General features: G+C 41.8%; 1 protein-coding gene across 3 annotated transcripts in view; it reads right to left on the bottom strand.

The window, feature by feature from the left end:
- Positions 1-21,309, bottom strand: part of CNGA3 (cyclic nucleotide gated channel subunit alpha 3) — a 33,608-nt gene continuing 12,299 nt past the window's right edge. Inside the window, exons 3-9 of one of the 3 annotated variants that reach the window (XM_052705705.1) lie at positions 15,832-15,948; positions 12,984-13,163; positions 11,963-12,016; positions 8,922-9,029; positions 7,440-7,547; positions 5,638-5,744; positions 1-2,709 (exon numbers count right to left, since the gene is read on the bottom strand). In XM_052705705.1, the coding sequence (XP_052561665.1) occupies positions 1,301-2,709; positions 5,638-5,744; positions 7,440-7,547; positions 8,922-9,029; positions 11,963-12,016; positions 12,984-13,163; positions 15,832-15,948 (2,083 nt within the window). In that variant the 3' untranslated portion in view covers positions 1-1,300. The remainder of the gene's footprint in view (positions 2,710-5,637; positions 5,745-7,439; positions 7,548-8,921; positions 9,030-11,962; positions 12,017-12,983; positions 13,164-15,831; positions 15,949-21,309) is intronic. The other 2 variants (XM_052705703.1, XM_052705704.1) reach the window with 2 other exon arrangements.

Raw genomic sequence — 21,309 nt, forward strand, 5'->3', positions numbered from 1 at the left:
TGCTACTCAAAATAATTTAATGTACATGCTATATCCACATTAAGGGGAAACAAGTGTCTTACAGAGATGAAAGACGGCAAAGGATGTGATTTCACAGTGCCAAAAGCTACACATTTTAAAGTGACCAAAGCCAATTGTATCAGGAGTGCTCTTTTTCTGGCATGTGATAAGCAGAGAGAAAGGAAAAGGGAACAGCAAACACTTTCCCTGATGGCTGAAGCTGTTGGACCCATCTGGTGAACAAACGTTTTTGTCTTTGGTGTGGGGAGGGGCTTTGGCAGGCACGTGTTTGGTGTAAGTAATATTTGGAGTGGTTCTACCTGTGTTAGTTAATGAAATAAAGAAAACAGATCCAATGCCACAAAGACTTTTCAACAGAGGGTCTGTTCCCAGCTTGCAGGAACCCTATGGGGAAGGAAAGGCGGCAGGCAGAAAGGGACATCCTTTCCTGCAGTCCTAGCAGCTCATAGAATTGTTAGAGTTAAAAGGAATCCTTAAAGACCACCTAGTCCAACTTCCCTGCAATGAACAGGGGCACCTACAGCTACATCAGGTTGCTCAGAGCCCCATCCAGCCTGACCGTGTCTCCCTCCAGGTTCAGGGCATCCACCACCTCTCTGGGCAGCATAATTTCCTAGCAGTGTCCTTCCAGCACTGAGCAAACCAAGTGTCCAGGAGCTGCAAGACACTCTTTGCTCTTCCCAGGTTTTCTAAAGCTTTATTGTTATACAGACATCTTCCATCAGTGAGCTTTTGGGGATTCCCTCTCGAGTGGGGGTTGTTGTACCCAGATCTACACTGTGTAGGCCAAGCGCCTTCTTAGCTGTAGTCCTACAGCTTGTGCAGACTGCTTCACTGTGAAAGAAGGATTCTGAGAAGCCAGGCTGTGTATCCATGCATTTAATAGTCCTAGGAAGGTAGATGTGCCCTATAAATACTTTCAAAGCCTCAAAAAAAAGAATCATAATAATCCCTCTACTTTAACACAACGTGTGTGTGAAGAGACAGTGTGTCAAGACCTACACATGCCATACATGCACCGGATGGTCTGAGCATAACTTAGAAGAAATCCACTCCCAGTACAAAAATGTACCCAAATGATGGACCAAATCTCCCCTACGAAGAAGGTGACATTATCCTATTTACAAGAAAATTCTGCTTCAGTTAAAAATGCTAAAAACCATTCTCAAGTCCATATAAAAATAATCATGGCTATGTATGCACACACGTATTTATATACATTTATGGCTTTCACACATTCCAACCTTCTCCATTAAGTAATGAAATATAAATACTCTTATCAGTCCTTTTTCTGCTCCTCGGGTTTTTCAGGCTCTTCTTCTCCAACGGATAAGGTGCCACTACCGTATTTTCTCACTCTGGTTTCTACTCTGGCAAGTCTCTGCTTAACTTTTTGTTGAGAAGAGCTGTACTCCGCCAAGAGCCTCGCAAACCTCGTCTGCAGTGTATCCAGGGCTGTTTCAAGCCTGTCTATTTTTTCTTCCAAGTCTTTTGGGTCAGCTCCTGCTTTTGCTGCTTCCTCATCTATTAAATTGTCTTTCATCAGAATTTGTCGGCCCTTCTCTTCCAGAGCCTTTTTGGCTTCTGGGTATTCTGTGAGGGCTTCCATTAAATCATCTTTAGACAAGCAGAACAAATCCGAATAACCGATACTCCTTATGTTGGCTGTCCTCCTGTTGCCCGATTTGCTGCCTTTGATGTTGAGGATGCTGATTTCACCAAAGTAGCTGCCATCGCTCAGGACTACAAATTGGGTTATACCATCATCTGCCACCACTGCCAACTTTCCCTCCTTTATAATGTACATTTCCCTCCCAATATCTCCCTTCTTGCATATGTAGTCCCCAGGACTGAAGACAGTAGGTTTCAGTTTCAGCACCAGCTCGATGAGCAGTCCAGCTTCACAATCCTGGAATATACGCACTTTCTTCAGTGTGTCCAAGTGGACATTGATGGCAATTTCAGCTTTCAGCTTGTCGGGCAGATTTTTGAGAACTTCCTTTTCATCCACCGTTTTCTTATTGGTCCAGAGGTAATCAAACCACTTAATAACCCTGGCTTCCAAATCCTTCGTTACTTTTCGGAAATGCATGTACTGCTTGATGGAATCGACTTTGGCCTGGAACTCCGCCCTGGAGGCATTCATGTTGGAAATCATGGAGCCCACGTTACCGACGATGGTAGCGAAGATCAAGACTCCCACCAGGAAGTCAATGACCACAAAGAGATACTCCTCGTCCTTCACAGGCGGAGGAGTTTCCCCGATGGTTGTCAGCGTCAGCGTTGACCAGTACAGGCTGTAGATGTACTTTCTCGACAGGCGCCCATACTCCGGGATGGAGACATTGGGGTAGACCCAAGTGTCGGTTCCGAAGCCAATTACCTTTGAAATTGCAAAGTATATACACGCGTTCCAGTGGATGATGATGAGAATGTACAAGACAAGATTTCCAATACGAAACATGTTTGGATAATTTGTCCTGGTTTCTGTGCGGTCAAAAAATTCAAACAGGCGGGCAATCCTCAGCAAGCGGTTAAATCGCAGCTCAGGGTAGTTCAAACCCAGCTTCAGATACGCCAGGTCTGTTGGCAGAAGAGACAGCACGTCCAGCTTGAACTGCACAGTTTGGGTGTAATTATCTCGTAACTTCTTTTCGTCCTTTACCAGCAAGCCTTGCTCAAGGAAGCCTTTAAAGAATAGAAAGAGATGTTCAGAATTACCACCAGCGGTACGGAATGACTTATGTTTCAGACACCTGAGAACATGAAAGCTTGTGCTGTTAAGCACACGGCCAGGAACACGCTGTGACATCATGCTTTATTCTACATTTAAATACTTCAGTTCAGTAAATAGCAACGTAGAGTATGGGTGTCCAACCTTTTGGCTCACCTGGACACACTGAGCAAACAGGAATTGTCACGGGCCACGTACAAAATATATAATACAGTAAAAGTGTTTAAGCAACAAAACCTAGTTTTACTTTTGATTCAAACCAAAAAATAGGGCAACAAAAGCATGAAACTACCAGGTTGGGCACGTATGAGAGCAATGACTGCATTATCAGCACAGCGCTCCCTGCAGTTTTGTGCCCCGCTCTGGGACAGCCGTACCTTTGCCTTTTAGGTATCTCTGCAAAAAGAACAGGGAGGTTGGTCTGCCTCGTATTTCATGAATCATTGGCATGACTCAGAACTGAAGTTAAGCGTGTGCTTAGCAATCATGCATAAAATCAAAGTGGAATATTTTTAAATAAATGCTAAGTAGGTGCAATGAATTGCCAGAGAGTTTTGTAGAAGAGTTTTTTGGATACCCCCAAGGCCATGACAACCATTTTCCCTGGAGCCATGCCTTTTCTCTTGCACCGGTGTAACAGCTGACTTCACTTTTCATGGTGCAGCAAATGCTTTGCTCTTCCTTTTGTATGTTCCAGTGAGAGAGCTGCCTGAAAGCAGAATCTTATACATTAGTATTTCTTCATTCCAAAGACTCTGAAAAGCATTAGATTTTAAGAGCTATGGGAAGATGCAAACTGCAGTATGACCTTAAACTGTACCTGCGGAAGAGTGCTCACAGGAACACTGCACGAGCAGCACAGCTGCAGGACTGGATCTTACCTCTGAAAGCTCACAACATTAAATACATTGCACAGAGAGCAGCCTACACACTGCAAAACACTTGCATCCAAGTGTCTGCCCGTTAGGGCAGGCAGGAGGAAAAGTGCACAGAGAGATTTCCTGTTTATCAGAGCTTATCACATTTTGCTCCTCATTTAGCAACCTTGCAACAGCAACTGTCTCAGAGAAGCATCTGCTGCAGGGGACCCAGCTGCACTTCGTTCTGCCCTGTGCAGCACTGCTGCATTTCTGGAATGTCTGCATACCTGCACATCTGCCTCATGTATGTGTGTGTCAGTCCGTAGGTAGTTGTAAACTGATGGTGAGTACAAAAAGAGTCAGTTGTTGTGCCACGGATGTGTCACCTCACAGGAAACTGCTAGAAGAGCTGCTCAAATATGTCCTTATTAGCAGTGCTATATACCTAGACAGAAAAGCTGGCCAGGCAACTGGATTTCTGACTCATCGTTATTAAAAATAGCTCTGAAAACACATCCCTTCTGAAGGTAGGTAACAGCTCCTCAGCTCTGTTTTGTCCCTTCATATAACTGCATTCTACAGAAAAACCTCCTGAAAGCATCCAACCATGGTGTGAACCAATGATGATCAGTGAGAGGTGACGCCTTTCTGCCTCACTGCAGTCATCACGTAGGAGAAACGCAATGAAGCTGCAGCACACCACAGAGAAGCTGCCACAGATCACAGGAGCTGTGGGGCTGCTCAGATCCCAGTGTGAAGTCAGTTCCTACCCTGACGCAGCACGGAGTCACACTCTTCCCCAGTGGCTTCCTGCACCTTGCAGTTACAGAAGACAGCAGACACATGTGGAGCCAGGAGGGATTGCAAAGTGAGTTGTCAAAGATCTCAGCACCTAAAAGAACCAACTCCCCCATGTGAGTGCCTGAAGTTGCAGCATACGCTGCACCAAAGCTCTCAGCAGATCTCTGAGGTATTTCTGTGGTCCAACTCAGGCCTGCAGAACAAATCTGCTCCGACAGCCATCACCAGGGCAGGCTGTGGAAAGCTTATAACTTGTACTGCACAGTTTCTGCTCAGTTCATTCCCATCACAGTGACAGATACAACTGCAAAAGAGGAACTTAGAGGGCAGAGTTGGCTTTTTAGCAGAACATAGCCTAATACAAAATTGTCCCAGAAATGGCAGTCTTGAGGGTTAGGCTTCAATGTGACAGACTTACATCTCTGCTGAACAAGGTACCTGCTAGATTTTAGAATTCAGCTTGCTGCTGTGAGTTGTGTGCTTCTCAAACTGACAGCATTTTTAGCTGTCTTGTAATTATGTTTACAACTTGTCACAAGCCATAACTGGTGTCAAGCTGTCAGCATGATTAAGAAAGAGAAAGAAAGAAAGAAATGTAAAATTCAAAGATTTAAAAGAACTCTCATTTTTGTAATGATCAGTGCACTTTTGAACCTTTTCAAGTGATGCTTTGGGCTGTAGATGTACCAGTAAACAGTGCAAGCCAGGAAACATTTTCTGGCCTGGAGACCAGCTACAGTGACAGCTTCTATTCATGCTCACAGATTCTCCCAGCCCCCTCCAAAAATAATACCAGGAACAACTCCCAGCCTCTGCTGTCCCCTAGCTGTGCCACGATGCTGCTTGAAAAAGTGCTAGCTGGAATAGGTCAAAGTGCATCAAGGACTACTCTAGCAATTTAGTGGTATGGACCACTGTAAGCCTATATTATGAACTTGTTTAGTTTAAAACGGATGATTTTTTAAGGCTAGAATCAGTATCTGTTGGCACACTTCATTATGAAATCTTCTCAGCCTGCCTAGACTACAGAAACAAGATGAGGAAGCTGAAGATGAGCCAAGTGAAGTGCAGGTGTTGGTAAGTCTAGCCTTAAGCCACGACACTGCATTTTCCCAAAGCCTCCACTACTGCTTGAGACAGGGCACTACCCTGGCAGATCTGTTTCTTGCTTTGATGTCCATGTTGTATCAGAAAACTTTGTAAAATCACCAGAAAACTCACCTGTCCTGAATCTGACAAACATGTCGAAAACATAGATGATATCAGAGCAATAGTCCAGGAACAGCCACAGTTTGATATGGTCAACTTGTAGCTCATCAAAGCAGGCTCTAAAGAAACAAAGATAGAAATAAAGAACATTAGACCAACTATATAACCACAGTGTGCTAGTGTGGACTGGCAATGAAATGAAGGGCAGCACATCTCCATGCCTAGACATCTGCAAACTGAAGCTGTGCCTAAACAGACACTAGGATCTGGCAGAATTCACAAATGTGAACGCACAGATAGGGGCATGCAAGTGCCCCTACATTTAAATGTGCCTCAGATTTCACGTGAAAGATCCCCAGGAATGCTCATCTCATACCCATAAGCATCACCATTAAGGTGATTCTCAACTGAAATATTTGCTTCTGGGAGGCCAACCATCTGCATCTCTCCCTGCCATTTGGCACAAGGTGAACCCTTTCCACAGCACTCCGTTAGTTTGACTGAAGTTGTTTCCCCACATCCCAAACAGGAAAGCAAACACTTGAGTAACATTTTCCCATCCTTCAAGCATCCATAAATGCCTCGCATTAATTTAAGATGACCCCTCATTGCCTGCAGCCTTCCCCACTGTTCTCTATTGGAGGATTTGCTGATATACAAAGCTGGGAGGATTGGCTGACACACTTGAAGGCTGTGCTGCCATTCAAAAGGACCTGGATAGGCTGGAGATGGGAGGAGAGGAACCTGATGAGGTTCAACAAAGTCAAGTGCAGAACTCTGCACCCAGGAAGGAAAAACTGCATGCATCAGTACAGGTTAGGGGTTGACCTGCTGGAAAGGAGCTCTGCACAGAAGAACCTGGGGGTCCTGGTGGGCAGCAGGCTGGCGATGAGCCAGCTGTTTGCCTCCTTGTGGCTAAGTAGGCCTGGGGTGCATCCTGGGGTGCACTGAAAAGAGCGTGGCCAGCAGGTCAGGGGAGGTGATCCTTCCCTGCTCCTTTTCCCTGGTGAGGCCACATCTGGAGCACTGTTTCCCATTCTGGGCTCTTCAGCTCAAGAAAAACAGAGAATTTCTAGACAGAGTCCAGCAGAGGGATGCAAAGAAGATGAGAGGTCTGGAGCATCTCCTTTGTGAGGAAAGGCTGAGACCTGGGGCTGTTCAGCCTGGAGAAGGAAAGGCTGAGGTGGGATCTTATCAGTGCTTATGAATTTCTAATGGGCGAGGGTCAAATTGATGGAGCCAGGATCTTTTTGGTGGCTTCCAGCAACAGAACAAGGGGCAAGAGGCACAAAATGGAACACAGAAATATGAACATGAGGAAAACCTTTACTGCGAGGGTGACAGAGCACTGGAATGGGCTGTCCAGAGAGGTTGTAGAGACTCCTTCTCTGGTGATTTTCAAAACCCGCCAGGATGCTTTCCTGTGCAACCTGCTGTAGGGAACTTGCTCTTACAGGGGTTGGACTAGATGATCTCCACAAGTCCCTTCCAACCCCCACGACTCCGTGATTCTGCGATTACAAAGCTGCCGAGCCTGCAGCTGCCAAGGCACATCTCTGCATCCAGCCAGTAGGTGGCACACCAAGGCCACAGCCAGCCAGCACGGGGATGCTCCTTGCACCTTACAGTCGGGTTTTTGAGGCAGATAAAGGAGAAGCATTGACCAGCTTTTCCCAGAGGAACTTACAAACACATGTAAATCTTCTAGGTAAGCAATTCATAAAAAACTACGGGGAGATCAGAGGGTGATTTATGCAGAAAACACAGATACTTTAAATTTGAATCCCAAAATTGTTATTAACTTAAATCCATACCTGCATATAAGCATACACCAGTTATAGAACACAGGTGCTGCGATGATGGTCAGCCAGTTGTAATACATATTGCTTGAAGGATCAATCACAAAGACCTCTTTCTTCTGCCTGGAAAGCAAAACATGTACATTTGTAGTGGAAATTTCACAGCAGCCTACTGGTATTCCCCTCCTTTGGAGGCCGCTCGTCTCATGGTTAACTCGCATCTGCTTGAGAAAGTACCTAAGCCATGACCCCTGATGAGATACCACCTTCATCCTATTTGAGATGCTCCATTCCTGCTTGGCACAGCTTTGGAAAAAGTAAGTGGGATTGGAAAGAAAAACAGAGCTATTCAAATTGCTGAGGCTGAAAATAACACCTTTTCTGCATATGACCCCCACTAAAGACAAAGCAGAACATCTAAAAAGTATCTAAGTATCTAAAATACATCTAAAAACATCAAAGTAAAAATCTACCTACACGTTAAAAAAAGAAAGCAGCTTTAATCTAATGAGCATTTCCTTTGCCATCTTCACAGCAGCATCTGAGCCGTTTCTTCTCAAAAAACTGGTCATTATCACAAAACTGGTGACCAAGAAATATGGTCTTAATACAACAGAGCACATTACCTCTTTCACTCTTGAAACATTTATTTTCTTTGAAGCTACTTTCCAGTACTGTAAAACTCAGGTTGTCTTTGCATAGTAACTGATGCTGAAGAACACAGATTTGAACACAGGCTTTCAAATCAAAGCTTTGGTTAAGGAACTTGAGATACTTAGATCAAGTAGATTCCAGTTGGAAGCTGTTCCTACCTACACATCACTATACTGACACAGTACACACTTAAGTATATATAAATCATATTGAGTTTAGGTCAGCCTTTGGGGAACAAAACAAGGAACTATTTATATCAAAAGCATGCCAATGGTCTCATTTTGTTGCAGAAATACAGCAGCTCTTCCTGGTCAGCAAGAGAAAACTTCAGTAATCAGTAGTAAAGAACTATGCCAAGTTTTAAGTAATCAGTTGTGCTGGTCAGTGTAATTATAGTAACTAAACTTATTAAGCAAATCTGTAGTTCTCTACATGTAAAATTTTTGTTCTTTATCCAAACTACATTTTTGGTGTGAGCTCTAAATCGTTACAGATGTTCTGGAACCATGAAAATCCAGTTCAGATTTGCAAAGAGTGCTGCTATCCTAAAACGCCCCAATAGGAATAAAGTGATCTTGAACACGAAAACCAAATGCCCAGAGGTAGACAAACTCCCTTTTAATGTCCTGGGGAGCTGCTCATGAAGATCTAAACAACAATATTAAAGACACAACAAGTCTGTTGAGCAGTTGCACCCTTTCAAAAGCAAAAACATATACAAGGTTTACAGTATAACATTCTGCAGCCTACAGATCAATAACTGTAGTAGGAGTTTTCCAGTTCAATACCATACCATGCTTTGGAGTGCAGGAGAGGTGTTACAAGTACATTTGTTATACTTACTCTTCCTTCTTTTTGTCATCTTTTTTATCATCTTTCTTTTCCTCTTTCTTTTCCTCCTTCTTTTCCTCCTTCTTTTCCTCTTTAACCTCTTTCTTTTCTTCCTTTTTGCTGTGCAACATATCGAAGTCTTAGAAATATTATCAATTCTCTAATAGCTAGGGGAGAGGGTGAATAGTGAGGTACAGGGAACTATTGACCTGGATTCTGGATGGGGTAGGACAGGATTTCTCAATGATACCATTTATCCAACTGGTATAAATGGTTCTCAGGCTTCTCAAACCAACACCACTACATTATACAACCAATTGGCTGATTCTGTGCATTAGCCACCCATGTTTTCTTGGCCTTTTCATACAGCAGTGTACCAGGCTGGTTTTAATTAAATGCTTCCAGTTTGTTCCATCTTTAGAATTTGAGCACTTAAAAAGAAATCTATTTAATGAGAACAGACCACAAAATGGCTTAACAAATGGCCAATATTCATGACATATACAGAACCTCACATTGACCCTCTGAAGCTTTATTGGTGATTACATGAAATGAGGCTGAACCTCTTCTCACAGTTGTTTAAAACCAACATAGCTGTGATTAAATGATTACCTCTGCTTTCAGCAACTGCCTTGGAGAAGAATCCCTGTCCATGTTTGAACAAAAGCAGCAAATATAGAGGAACAAGGTGCGTCTCATTTCACTTAATCTCTGACATCCACATACAAGGAAGTTATTTTGTAAATGTTTTATTGTCAACACAATTAATATGAGCTATTTTAGATCTCTGTAACAGGACAAGATGACTTGTGACTGGAAGAAGACAGCACCTACCAATACAATAGGTCAGTGAACAGCTTCTACCTATCAGCAATGTGTACATGCTCTAATTCTCACCCTTGGACATTTCCATAGAGACACAGTATCACAATATAATTTGGAAACTCTCAGACTAATTTTGCTTAAAAAAAAAAAAAAAGTTAGAAAAGTACCTATCAAATTAATCAACCCCACTGAAGCATTTAAAATTATACACTACAAGGGGCACAATTGGAAAATTATTCATACAAGCTTCCCAAGAAACAGTTTTTCATTCATCAAGGCTGACTTCTACACAGCAGCAGGAACTGCTACTCAAATGGTTTATTTCTCTGCCATTGGCCCCTTGGACTTCTACTGCATTTCTTTTAAATCTGTCCTGAAAACACCTTCCTATGTAGAAAACATGTCAGGATTTCTCTGTGCACTGCTATGCTTGGTGTCTGAAAATCCAATGCACAGTTGCTGCTGTTAAGCGTTATCACGCTGCTGGGGAAAACTTCAAGAGTCTGGCATTCTTACTGGAATGGAAGAGATGGATACAAAGTAATACATTTCCAAAGGGCAGCGTCACCGCGTATTTGTGGCTGTTAGCCAAGGAAAAGTAGGCTGAGATACAGAGTCAGTGAAAAAGTGGAAGAGAGGCTCTTCCATTTCTGCGGCTGCTGTTCATCTCTCGAGGTATCTCCTAACATCGTAATCCCAGCTACCTGTAGTCTGGCAGTTGAGGTCACTTGGAAGAAAAGGTTGGCCATAGTCAAAGTCTTGAAAGCACTACCTACAGTTCCCCAACAGCAGGAACTCACAGGTCTTCCGCACACGGGAAAAAACACAACTTCAGAAAGACCTGCATCTTTTTCCCTTCTTAGTACAACTGAGTAAACTAATCCAGTTAACAGCTGTTTGTGCCTGTCATCACTGACAGCAATACAGTGGCATCTATTCAGTGTCTCCAGCACATTACAAGGAGCACCTTCAGCCTCAGAAAATGCCTTCATTATCTCCAAAGAAACCCTGCCACAGTCTGTGAATGAGCTGAATATTTGCACTTCTCAGCTGTCGACTACTTTGCAAATCAAGCAATTTTCAGACAGTCAGGCAGGCAGACAGACAGGTGTTGTCTTCAGTCAGCAATAATGCAACACCTGAAGGATGTAAGTTGTGCCTGAGGTCCATGTCAGAAACAGGCTAAGCAGCATTTCCATTCCAACCAGTCCTTTGGGCCCTGGCGAGCGTGCCGGGCTCCAGGCTTCCAGCACCTTTAATTTTCCCAGTCTAAATAAAATGCTGCACATTTCTGTCACTGTTTGCTGCACTTCCATTTCAGCTTTAACAAAATTTATGCGAGTCAAACCAAAACACTGCTTCAGGAGCAGGAAGATCTGTTGAGATATGTGCACAAAACTTTCACAGCATCACTTCTGAACGAAATTTGCTGCTAGTCCATGACATAAAAATCTACTGCTAGATGCTACAGAGGAGGTATGTCTTCAAACAGCTGTGGTTTAATACATGCAACGAGCATTAATCTTGAGTGATTTTAAATTACAGGAGTTCTTCACCTTTTCAAGAGATTTCTCTTTGGTCTGAAACTGTAAAATATCCTTGTCAAATAAATAAAATAGAGCAGCTTCTGTCAAAACTTCAGTTGCAATGGAAGCCTTATTATGTTGCCTATCACACTCTCTACATCTACAGCAACCATATCAGGCTGAGTTAAAACACACATTTTAGAAAGAAGGTTAGTGTTCATTTTGAATGCCTACAGAAAGGGTTTATTGGCACCCTGCTCCGTATCCACATCTCATGTGATAACTTTGAAATCTGGGGGACACTTAAGATTTCCGGAAGGAGATTGAGTATGTTAGAAGAGGAAAAGGACCATCAGAAAATGAATATCTTAATCTCTTTTTAAAATTGAAGCATTAATAGAGCAATTGGTAATGCAGTGAAATCAGCCAGTTGAATAAAAGGAGGTAAGGACCAAATGCTTAATTAATCCGATTCGTTCCTTGGAAAGTAAGTAAGGGTAACCAGACAAAAGGGATCACGAAGGATGCTTCTAATACTGAGAAAACTAGATCTTTCTTTATAATTAAAACCTTAGAAAGGCTTAAAGCCTTAGAAAGGGCTTAAGAAGAGATAAGGAGTTCATACTACAAATGTTACGAGGCTGGAAAGGGAAAAAAAAGGAGCTAGTAGCAGAAGGACATATGGAAGTTACCAGTACTTACTCTTCATTGGTGTTGTTGCTAAAGTTGACATTAAACCTGGCCAAGGGCCACGGACTGCAGCAATTGAAATAAAACATGTTGAAGAGCGTAAAGGTTTTTGGCATTTCATACACGTGTTTACCAACATGACAGCCTGACTTACTGGCCTCTCACATATACACTGATAAGATTAGGAAGGTCAACTTTGACTGCGGCGCTAAGCCCCTTTGCATAACTATTTCAAGGCACCAGTTTCTCTTTATCACGTGCTGGGCATACACGTTTGTGACCACACCTGATGGCTGAAGCTTGTTCTCAGGCGTATTAGTGCATGGTAACATGCAACTCACTATCTTTAGCCCTGTAAGCATTCGGTTGCTATTTTGAACATTCTCCAGTCCTTCCAAGTGTTCTTCACAGATGCAGTGCCAAGGCTTCTGTGACAAGCATACCTACCAGTGCTGCAAAATTAAATTTTCACAGCAGAACAACTGAGAGTTAATGTAATACAGCCACAATGTAAGCAGGAGAAGGCAAGGATGGATACTTCCTTTTATACAGGCTTGTTGGCCCAAGATCAGCGTTCTCCCTAATGATTTGGAACCTGCAACTGTTACTGATAGAGGCACCTGAAAAAAAATTGTCTGCTCATTTGAGCAATTAATGGACAGCAGACTGGCTAATTCAACAAAATGTGCTTTTAAGTGGAATTTCTAAGGAGCAGATCAAATGAAGATGATGAGGCTGTGTTCATCACTGACAACAAATCAATGTCACCTATATTACCATGCAGAGCCCCTTGAAGTTTCTGCTTTAATTTAACTTATTAGCCGGACTCTTGAAACAAATGAAGTGATTAATTGCTTACATTCCAATCTTTAACTAAGTAAAAAGCCATGGGATTCTGTGCTCCACAGCATACTGCCAAGCAGAAGGCAAACTTTTGTCTTCCGACTTCATTTTCCTCTCTTGGCTGGAGTTACATTTAGAACAGTAATTTACACATTCAGTCTTCCCCTGAAATCTAAGTACATCTGCTTACCTGTTTACTCCCCCAGGCTGTTCACGGATGCCCAGGAAGGAGCGGATGTTACTTTGCCTGCTGGACACCTCTACAAGCTCTGGCCCTCGGATACGCTCTAGGAAAGAATCAGGCCTTTGGTCTTCATGGTGTAGATGTCTTGTGGCCCACGACCTCAGAGATACAACAAATCGTGACAGCCTGTGCAGAACAGACACACAACACTGACTGAACCACACACGGATGGATTAAGTTTTCCCCACAGTATCAGTTCAGGGGGATTTTTCTCCACTTCTGCACCTGCCACAGAAATGAGGCCTGATAGATGAACCGTGTGAACTTAAGACACTTTCCACAATTTCATACATCATCTCCTGTAATTGATCAGGAAAGTATCTCACACATCATCACTGTACCAGCACTGCAGAGGTGATAGAAAAACTCCAATTAAAGATGGATTTGCCAAGTGGTCACAATGGAGTCAAAAAACTTCTGACCTTATGTGATAATGAGGAATCTTGGACTGACAGATCAGGAGACATAACATACTCACAAGAACGTATTCTCAGGGTACACACAGTAGAAAAAAATGCTGAATAGTTGGTGAAGAAGGATGAACTTTGCAAGAAGGAATGGTAAAATTTCAGTCACTTCCCCTTAGGTTGTAAAGAGTCTGTCTGCAGATACAGTAATTGCACACTGCACATAAACCTGCCTACTGCATAGACAGCACTATTTCCTCATCCTAAATTTCAAGCAGAGCACTGAAATTGGATAAGCAGAACATCATGCAACAAAACTAACTTATCACTGTATTGTTACGACTCATTTTATGCTCCCACTAATTGACTGAAACACATCACAAATTCTTGTAATGTTACCAAAGTTCAAACAAAAACGTGCTTCTGAAAAACTGAAAACAACAGACACTGAAATATATAAATTAGATTTTATTGACTCCCCAAACAGTATTCTTTATTCTTTCTCATCAGCAGACCAATTTGGACAAAAGTAGTGTTACTTCAGGTTTCCCAACCTTGTCCATGAAAATGCCATAATGAAATCCTCAACAACCAGTAACTTCTTACAGGAGCTCTGGGCTACTCAAGGAAAGCTCTTCGCATTCCCTTCATGTTGGACAATATCACAATCTTATGATGAAGTACACTTGTCTTACTGCACTTCTCCAGGGCCTAACTATACCATCTCATAGATCTTGCCCAGGATTTCTTACCTTGAAACAAAAGGACAAATAAAGCAGGAACAATACCACATGTCAGAAATTAGAGAAAGACATCTTTAGCTCTTTATTCCTATACCAACAAAGCATCATATAAATCATCACCAATGTCCAACAACTGAGAGAATTCAAAATCTACCAGGAATGCAAAATTTAAAAAAAGCTCTACATCAAAGTCTGAGATGAATTAATGGATTCCTAACTCATTTAGAAAGCATTGCATAAAATTAAATTGTGATTTTTTTCCTCTTTATCTGAGCAGAACTCAGCTCTCACGTAAGAAGTGGTGTGAAAAACCAGTGACAGGGATGCTCTTACTTATATTAGAAAACAAGGCATTTTGAGAACTGTTAGTTAAGAAGCCAAACAGATTCCACAAAATAAGATTGAGAACTTCTCTATTTGAAGAAAGAAAGCCTTTTCTTATTTCTGCCATACTGTTTTATTCTCACCTTTTTTGTCCTAAGATACTCTCAGTAAGAAGTCCAGCAGAGGCTGTTATCTTAGGTCTTTGAGAATCTGCATTTGAGAGGCATGTTATACTACTATACTTTATTTAAACTGCTGAGCATTCGTGTTTGTATCAAAGGTTTCCTTGCAGATTCAGAGAGTAAGAAATTGAAGTTATACATGCATGTAACTCAAAGTATTCTGTAAAAGGGTATAGAATAATATAAACATTAAGAAGCTTTCAGTATTGATTTACACATGTAGGTGCTTCCAATATACACCAAAAAACGTTTTCCACCTAAAACCAACTTCTTGCAGACTTTGTAATGTACACACAGTGGTATCATCACCTGACAACCAAATAAGGCAACACAAGTTTGTTCTCTACCACCCAAAACCTTGAAATGTAAACTCTTTAAATGACTCTAGTTTTATAGCAATATTTGTCTTTGAAATACACTATGCTTAAACTCAGTATGCTCTGTAGCATGTACCATCATGGCATCAGGAGAGAGAGTGCTCTGCAGTCTCAGTTGGAAATCCTTAAAGTCAACACAAAAAGTTTTTGAAGCTCTGTTCAAAGTTTGTGTTTTAAGTCTATGTAAAGTAAATGACTTGAGCAAATGGCTGACTTGAAATTCGTTGTCTCAGGCTCACATTTCATTACAAACAAAAGTGGATTCTAGAAACAGAAATTCCAGCATTCACAACACAAACACCCCATCTCCTCCTTTGCCAGAGATACCCGTCAACAAGGCAACAATCGTTAGCCCATACCTGATAGGAAAATAACACGGCATCAGCTACCAGCCAGAACCACTTATCCATTTACTCTACAGTCCTGAGTCATTCCTGCTGTCACTTCTTGCATTTGCTCAGCATTCAATAATTTTCAAATCAGATCTTGTAAAAAGAAATATCTTTTTCTTTAATCAGACTAATTTGTGTGAGCTCATCCAGCACCTCTAGGATCCCAAGGCTTTTATTACAAACAAGTAAGCAATGAGTTCAGAATCGATGTCTAAAGAAGCCTCAGTCACGTTCTATACAGGATCTTGAGCTGCACTCCATCCATCTTCTTTGGAAAGTGATGGCTCTTCTTACTTTACCTTGAAATAAATAGTGACCTGTCTCTTTCAAATACGCTAATACTGAAAATGGTGTTAATTAGCATGTTACCTTGCCATTGCTCCCCTGCCTGTGAATGGGCTCGCTTGTGATCCAGATAGATGTCTTCCCTCCATAGAAATGACTCTCTGCAGCTCTGAAGATGTATCCTCACACAGTGAATGGGTTCTGCAAAAGGAAATGTTTTTTAATTTATATTCAGCCTCCAGCAGATTTTCCCCCCATCCAATTATTAACACCACTGCACCAGAAAACAATATTGCAAATTATCCTCTTTCTACCAATAAGACATGCATTTGATAAATGTACAGTGAAACCCATATTCCCACTTTTCTGGAGCCATCCAACATGAATGAGGCAGACGAGGCTCTGCCATCTGTCCCCGCAAGGTCAGAAGCTGATTTCTTACATGTCAATTACTGCTCTGGTGATACACAATTAAGAGAAGAACACTTCATAGAATCATAGAATCACAGAGTGGCCTGGGTTGAAAAGGACCACAATGATCATCCGGTTTCAAGCCCCCTGCTCTGTGCAGAATCACCAACCACCAGACCAGGCTGCCCAGAGCCACATCCAGCCTGGCCTCGAATGCCTCCAGGGATGGGGCATCCACAGCCTCCTTGGGCATATTTGCTAGTCTCCTAGCACTCCTCCTGCACTGCATCAGCAGCTTTCCTTCAGCAGGGAGGAAAGTTCCGTGCCTCCAAGGGGCTTCAAAGTGACTGCCCACTGTTTTTTTCAGTATTGATCCCCTAGACCTTGTTTGGGTTTAACAGTCTGATATTTCCACCAATGTGGTTCCATTTTATGACTCAAAGCAAACACCTCTTTTTCCTTTTGCTCCTTGTCTAGACTGAAATGGAAAAACACTGATTCTACAGTAGATAACACTGAGTAGCACCACTACTGTTCTTACTCGCTCCATAAGTGAAAATCAGCCTACTGCATGGTAAAACGGGCTTATAGATGTTCAGAGCTACTCTGGTGGTGATGAGACACAGAAAACAATGCAGAATCTCAGCTGCATGCAACTGCAGATAGTGATTATACTGTCAAGTCACATGCAGTGTCTGCCAGCTCACGTGAGTTCTTTAAGACTGCTTATTAGCACAGAAATAATTAGACTGAAAAATAATAGATGAAGCTTTGGCTTTATCTTTCTGTAATGGAGTTTTGGAACTGACTTCAGTGGAACCAGGACTTCATCAAAGCTCACTGTGGATTTTTTTATGACTCCTGAGGCTTTCTCTGTGTTTTCCTTTACAAGATGCCATCACCACATTTCATCAAGGATCACGTTTTTCTCCCTTCGTAATGCAAACAATCTCTCACATGACTCTGTTAATCCGCACTGCCACGAAAGCACTGAATATGATGATACTTACACTAACTTCATAAGAACTGGCAGCAGCATTTTGAGTGCCAGCAACAGGATAATTAGCAGCTTAGTTTTGTCTGTACTCACAGCTGGCAGGGAAGTACACAGGGAAGCTGGCAGACAAAGAATTAAAACTTCATTGCATCTCCACACTACAAAAGATAGTGACTCCTGGGATTCACAATTTCTTAATTGTTTTCTTTTCCTCTTCTAATAAGACACCAAGAGGTACAGGTTAGAATTGAAAAAGTTTTACAACCCAGTTTACGTTGTGGGTGCTGTGACTGTTGGGGTTGCCAAGGTCAACCCAGCTCCCAGGGGACAACGAGCAAACTCATGGGACAGAAATCCATTACAGGCTACTGGATACACAGGGCCTACACACAGCTTAGGAATTCTGCTGAGCTGGATGCTAGGACTAAGGCAAGCATAGATACTTGCAGTTTGCTCCTTTATCCCCACTCCGTTTCTTTTCCTGAAGCATCTGCACTCCTGCTGGGGAAGGGCTGACAGCATCCTTTAGACTGCAGTGCTATGCCTGTTTTTACTACCTTGTATTTCCTCCTTGGAAAATATATATCTTGCTTGTTCTTAAACAGCATGGATTCTAATGTTGCTATTGTTCTTACTTACTAATCACCATCATTTTTGAGTCCTGAAAAGACATTTTCAAAGGAGGCAGAAAGAATTCTTAGAAAATTATTTTAATTAACAGAACACAGTTTGAAGAAAAAAAGAGGAGTATTTAAGTTGCAGCAGCTTAACTGCTTTTAGTAAATTCAGGTTTACTTCACAAAAAAAGTTGCAGCATGTACAGACAACTCAAGAATATCAAAAGAAGTTTGCAGAAACAGCACTGAAGGGCTTGCATTTCACCTTTACAGTAATACTCATAGGACTCTACCAGGCAGCTGCTGTGGAAGCATCTGTCCAACATTACACAGCAATTATAAACACATTCCACTTTAATTCACACAAGCAAACTGAAAACTAAATCTAAAATGCTCTCTTCCTTCCACTACTGTAACTCCTTATAAAACTCACAAGCTCATTTCTGATTTTTCTCAACCACGTTCACACAACACAAGAGAACTCATTTGTAAACTGACTTTCTATCAGTGCAGAGGAAGGTTACAGACTGGGCTTCTGAAGTAACACCTTCAGTGCACGTGGCCTAATTCTGACTTTATTTTTATGAACACAAACTCACTCCTATCCCAGACTCATTAGTTTGGTTGGTATCTGCAGCAGAACAGAAAGGACTGCCATTATTGTCCCATTATGTTACATAGTTTGAAATCACCATGAGAAGAGACTACACAACATTAAGAACAGAGAGCAGGTTACAAAGTAGGAACAGTAGATAACTGTGCCTCCTCAGCTTAAGTTGAAACCCTGAATATAAATTCAGACTGGGGGACGAGAGGCTGGAGAGCAGACCTGCAGAAATGGATTTGGGGGTTCTTCACCAAAGTGTGGTCAGGCCCTGGAACTTGGGGTCAAGGCACTGAACCTACTGGAGTTCAAGAAGCATTTGGACACCACTCTCAGAGGGCTTGAATTTGGGGTGGTGCTGTGGGGAGCCAGGAGTTGGATGATCCTCATTGGATACTGTTTCCCACACCTTTCTCCTAGGGAAACTGGCTGCTCCTGGCTTGGAGAGATGTATGGTTCACTGGAGTAAAAACTGGCTGGATAGTCAGGCCCCAAAGGTCATTATGAATGAGTTAAATCCACAGATGGTGTGCTCCAGGGCTCAGTACTGGGGCTAGTTTTGTTTAAAATATTTATCAACAAGTTTGATGAAGGGATTGAGCACACATTGAGTACATTAGCAGATGACACCAGGGTGGGCAGGAGTGTTGATGTGTCAGTTGCTCTTCCCTTACCCACCAATGCTGTAACCCCATCACAGAAAGCCACTACATTTGGCAGGCAGAATTTGCCCTTAGTGGAGCCATACTGCCACCAACCACCTCTTTGTCTTCCACGTTCCTTAGCACAGTTTCTATAAGGATCAGCTCCATTATCTTGTTGGGCAGAGGCAAGACTGGCCTGTAGTTCCCTGGATCTTCCTTTTTCTCCTTGTTTAAAAATGGGGGTTATGTTTCCCTTTTCCAGTCAGTGATAATTTCATCAGACTGCCACAGCTTCTCAAATACGATGGATAGTAGCTTAGCTACTTCATCTGCCAGATGAGCAAATTACAATTTGAAGACCACCAGCAGCTTTCTGTTAATTGTTCCAGTGAGTGCTTTTCTTTGATAACACCGCATTCCACTACAGGAAAGCACTTAAGCACATCTTAGCATTAAGCATAAAATTAACACCCGACTGTAATGGGAACTAAGTAATGTGCTTAATTGTTTTCTTGAACTAGAGCCAGCAGGACTTAAATGAAAATAAGGAGCAGTGTCACTAGTCTAGAAAACCTATGGTTGGCTGGATTGATTATTTGTTTGTTTGTTTGTTTTCCCCTGTGTTTACGGTTTTAATTTTTGCTAATCTGAATTTCAAAAATGTGTATCAGAATTTCTTGCATGAAGTTGCCTGAAGTCTTGCATGAAGACCAATGCCCCACAACTGTCTTCAATGCGAAGATGTGAAAGTGGCAGTTTCTGCTGACAGTGACTGAGGTTTTAAGTTCAGAACTGGAAAGAGAAACAATCTGCGATGTTCGTGACAGATAATGCATGAAATACGTTTTATTTGCTCCCCTCACCATAATTCCCATTGTCTTTTTGTGGAAAAAAGGATTAACTTTTGCCAAAAGAAACAGAATGGAAGGTTTCTGTCTTATAAAAGAAAATTAAAAATTGTCTTCTGTTAAATAACAATCATATTCTCATAGATTCAGTGGTCTAAAATGCATGTGTGTCCTAATGAACACAAGCATATTGAGTTTTGCCAATATACATACCATTTTTTTTAGCTGTATTACAAAAGTATTATATAACCATTTTTTGGCATTCACTTCAGCAATAGAAAAACCTTAAAGTGAGATCTCTTTTACAGAGCGACCCTGTAATCGTTTTTTACTCATCTGTGAAATCCCATAATCAATGCTGACCACAATGAACTTCATTTTAAATAAATGGTCCATCAAGACTCTTATCATCATAAAGTGTAATTCATACTTTCGCCCCTTTATGTTTAAGTCATTGCCTCATTGACTGCAGCCATTTAATTCTACATTCAAACCTTTGTAACTACGCTTCTCACTTCCACTAGTAAGTTCTAAGCTGCCAATCACTGATATTTTCTACCAAAAAAAAGGGGCATAAAATGAAGGCTCAATGCAATGTGTGTTTTCCCTGCTTCTGAGGTACGGTTGTAAATGAAGACAAAGAGACATGATGCTTCCAATCTCTCGAAGAACAACATGAAGCAGTATTAACTAAATCAAGCAAGCCATACTGCAGAGAATAAAAGCAGTTCCATTTTCACTAGTGTGAGTACACCTACATACCAGAAGGTATCACATAAGCAAAGCAGAAATGGAAAAAAAATAAATAACGTGAAGAGGACAAGGATCACATCCACACTACACGCTAGGGGCACATGATCCAAAATTATCACAATACAAGCAGTTCTAACAGGCTTTTAAACATTTGGTCAACAAGAGTCAGTCTGACAAAGCCCCCACAGCTGAGGCAGTTGACCACAAGAAGCCAAAAGCAGGCAACGTTTTCCAGCCTGCACAAGTGCTGTGTATCATCAGACAATTTCTTGCAGTAGCATTTGCCCAGACCAGAGAAATGACTGGGACTGCATAAAATACAAGTGTACAGCACACAGGCATATTTTATGCAGCCATAAAAACAACCCTGAAAAAGAGAAAAGTGAGTGTAAGGAAACAAGTACAGCTCAACTGTACAGTGTGAAGCTCTGAAAAGCCAGTAAAAAAAACGTTGTTATGCTTTATATGCTACACATGTTTCCTAACAGTGGAGCTAAACAGTTTGAAGAAGTTGCTTTAAAAACTTTCCTAAGGCTTTTCACTGCAAAGTACTGGCAAGAGCCTTTTTTCTCCTCGTCCCATACACACTCCAAGTGCAGGTTCTTGCAAGCTGATTCAAGAAAGATGCTTATCCTTATAGAGATGGTGTAATTCCCATCAATGGGAAAATGTGTTTTATTCCTCAGGT

Source organism: Tympanuchus pallidicinctus, unplaced genomic scaffold (assembly GCF_026119805.1).
Source record: "Tympanuchus pallidicinctus isolate F22 unplaced genomic scaffold, pur_lepc_1.0 scaffold6, whole genome shotgun sequence".
Classification (NCBI taxonomy): domain Eukaryota; kingdom Metazoa; phylum Chordata; class Aves; order Galliformes; family Phasianidae; genus Tympanuchus; species Tympanuchus pallidicinctus.